The 1,316-nt window shown below is 42.2% G+C and overlaps 1 protein-coding gene across 1 annotated transcript in view; it reads right to left on the bottom strand.

The window, feature by feature from the left end:
- zfyve1 (zinc finger, FYVE domain containing 1) overlaps nucleotides 1-900 on the bottom strand; it is a gene marked incomplete at its 3' end in the record, with an annotated part of 4,881 nt that extends 3,981 nt beyond the window's left edge. Inside the window, 1 exon segment of the mRNA XM_014009950.1 lies at nucleotides 263-900. Within this exon segment, the coding sequence (XP_013865404.1) occupies nucleotides 263-733 (471 nt within the window).
- Nucleotides 901-1,316: the final 416 nt, after the last annotated feature.

The following is a 1,316-nucleotide window of genomic DNA, read 5'->3' as shown; positions in this document are numbered from 1 at the left end:
GGATATAGCTCACTCACACCGAGGACCTATCCACGTCATCATTTACCCAGAATGCTTTGTGTGTAAATAAAATGGCCCGGTCCATGTTAAAATATATTTTTTAAAATTTACAAAACTAAACAGCCTACAGTATGTTTACAGTCTTTACAGTTAAAATATATGTTTATCAAATAAAGTCTAATGTTACAACTAATCATGGATCCCTTTATACAGAAGCTGTGGACCTTTTTGATTCAATGACTTGTTTTATGCAAGCACTTACCTGCATCTCCTCCCTTTCGTCGACTAACAGAAAGCTGCGCACGTTCCCCAGCTTCGATTTGAGGATCTCCATCTCCTCTTCAGCGCTGCTCTCCTGGGCAGCTTTAGCAGGAGGGTAAGCGGTCAGAGGATGCTTCCTCTTGTTGACGCCGCTGTGAGTGCGTTTCTGGCAGTCTAAACACAGGTTGATCTTGCAGCCCTGGCAGCGCACCGCCGCCCGGAGCCTGACAGCGCAGCCGCCGTCGCCTTTGCAGGAGTCGCAGAAGGGCACGTGGCCCGGCGTGATCCGGACCCGGTCATGGTTCCTCATGCGCTCCTGGCGATGCAGCTCCAGCTCGCAGCGGGCGCACTGCAGGCTGCCGCACTCGTCGCACTCGAACGCAGCCTCGTCTGACCCTCCGCARGCATAGCTCTCTTGACAAACCAGAACTGTGTTCATTCCTTTGTCCATGGCTGGACTTGGACCGCTCATAATGAACCTGAAATGTTAGAGAGTTTAAGTTCAATAAAGAGGAATTAAATGGACAAATGGACATGAAAAATCATAGCAGATGAGTTTAAAACTATTGCACAATAAAGTGCTTGTGACAAGAATATCTTTCAATTACAAAAAGTCAAAGAAAACATTTTTATATTTAAGAAATTTTGCATAATACACATAATTTTAGCAATTTAATCACAAAACTGTCAGTGAAACAGGAAGTGACATCAAAGGGGGACTCTTAAAGGAAACGGTCTTTGTTTATTGAAACATTATTTGAATGCTGACCCTTCTTTAGGCCTCTGATGATGACTCAAAATATTTTCTGTCAGCTGTCGTCGCAACGCTTGGTTCAAATGTAGACAYTCCCCTTTCATTTCACTTCCTGTTACTTCACATGAAAATATCTCAACAACTGTTCATCTTAGAGACGAGATTTTTATTTTTTGCAGCAAGGTTATCGTTTCAAAAATGCACAAATTTATTATGTCACATGCAYTTTAAAGTCAACAGCATATTTAAAGGGATCCACGATTAGTTGTAACATTAAACTTTATTTCATAAACATATATTT

The sequence above is a fragment of the Austrofundulus limnaeus genome, unplaced genomic scaffold (genome assembly GCF_001266775.1).
Source record: "Austrofundulus limnaeus strain Quisiro unplaced genomic scaffold, Austrofundulus_limnaeus-1.0 Scaffold63, whole genome shotgun sequence".
Lineage (NCBI taxonomy): Eukaryota > Metazoa > Chordata > Actinopteri > Cyprinodontiformes > Rivulidae > Austrofundulus > Austrofundulus limnaeus.
This window is presented reverse-complemented; position numbering and strand designations above follow the sequence as displayed.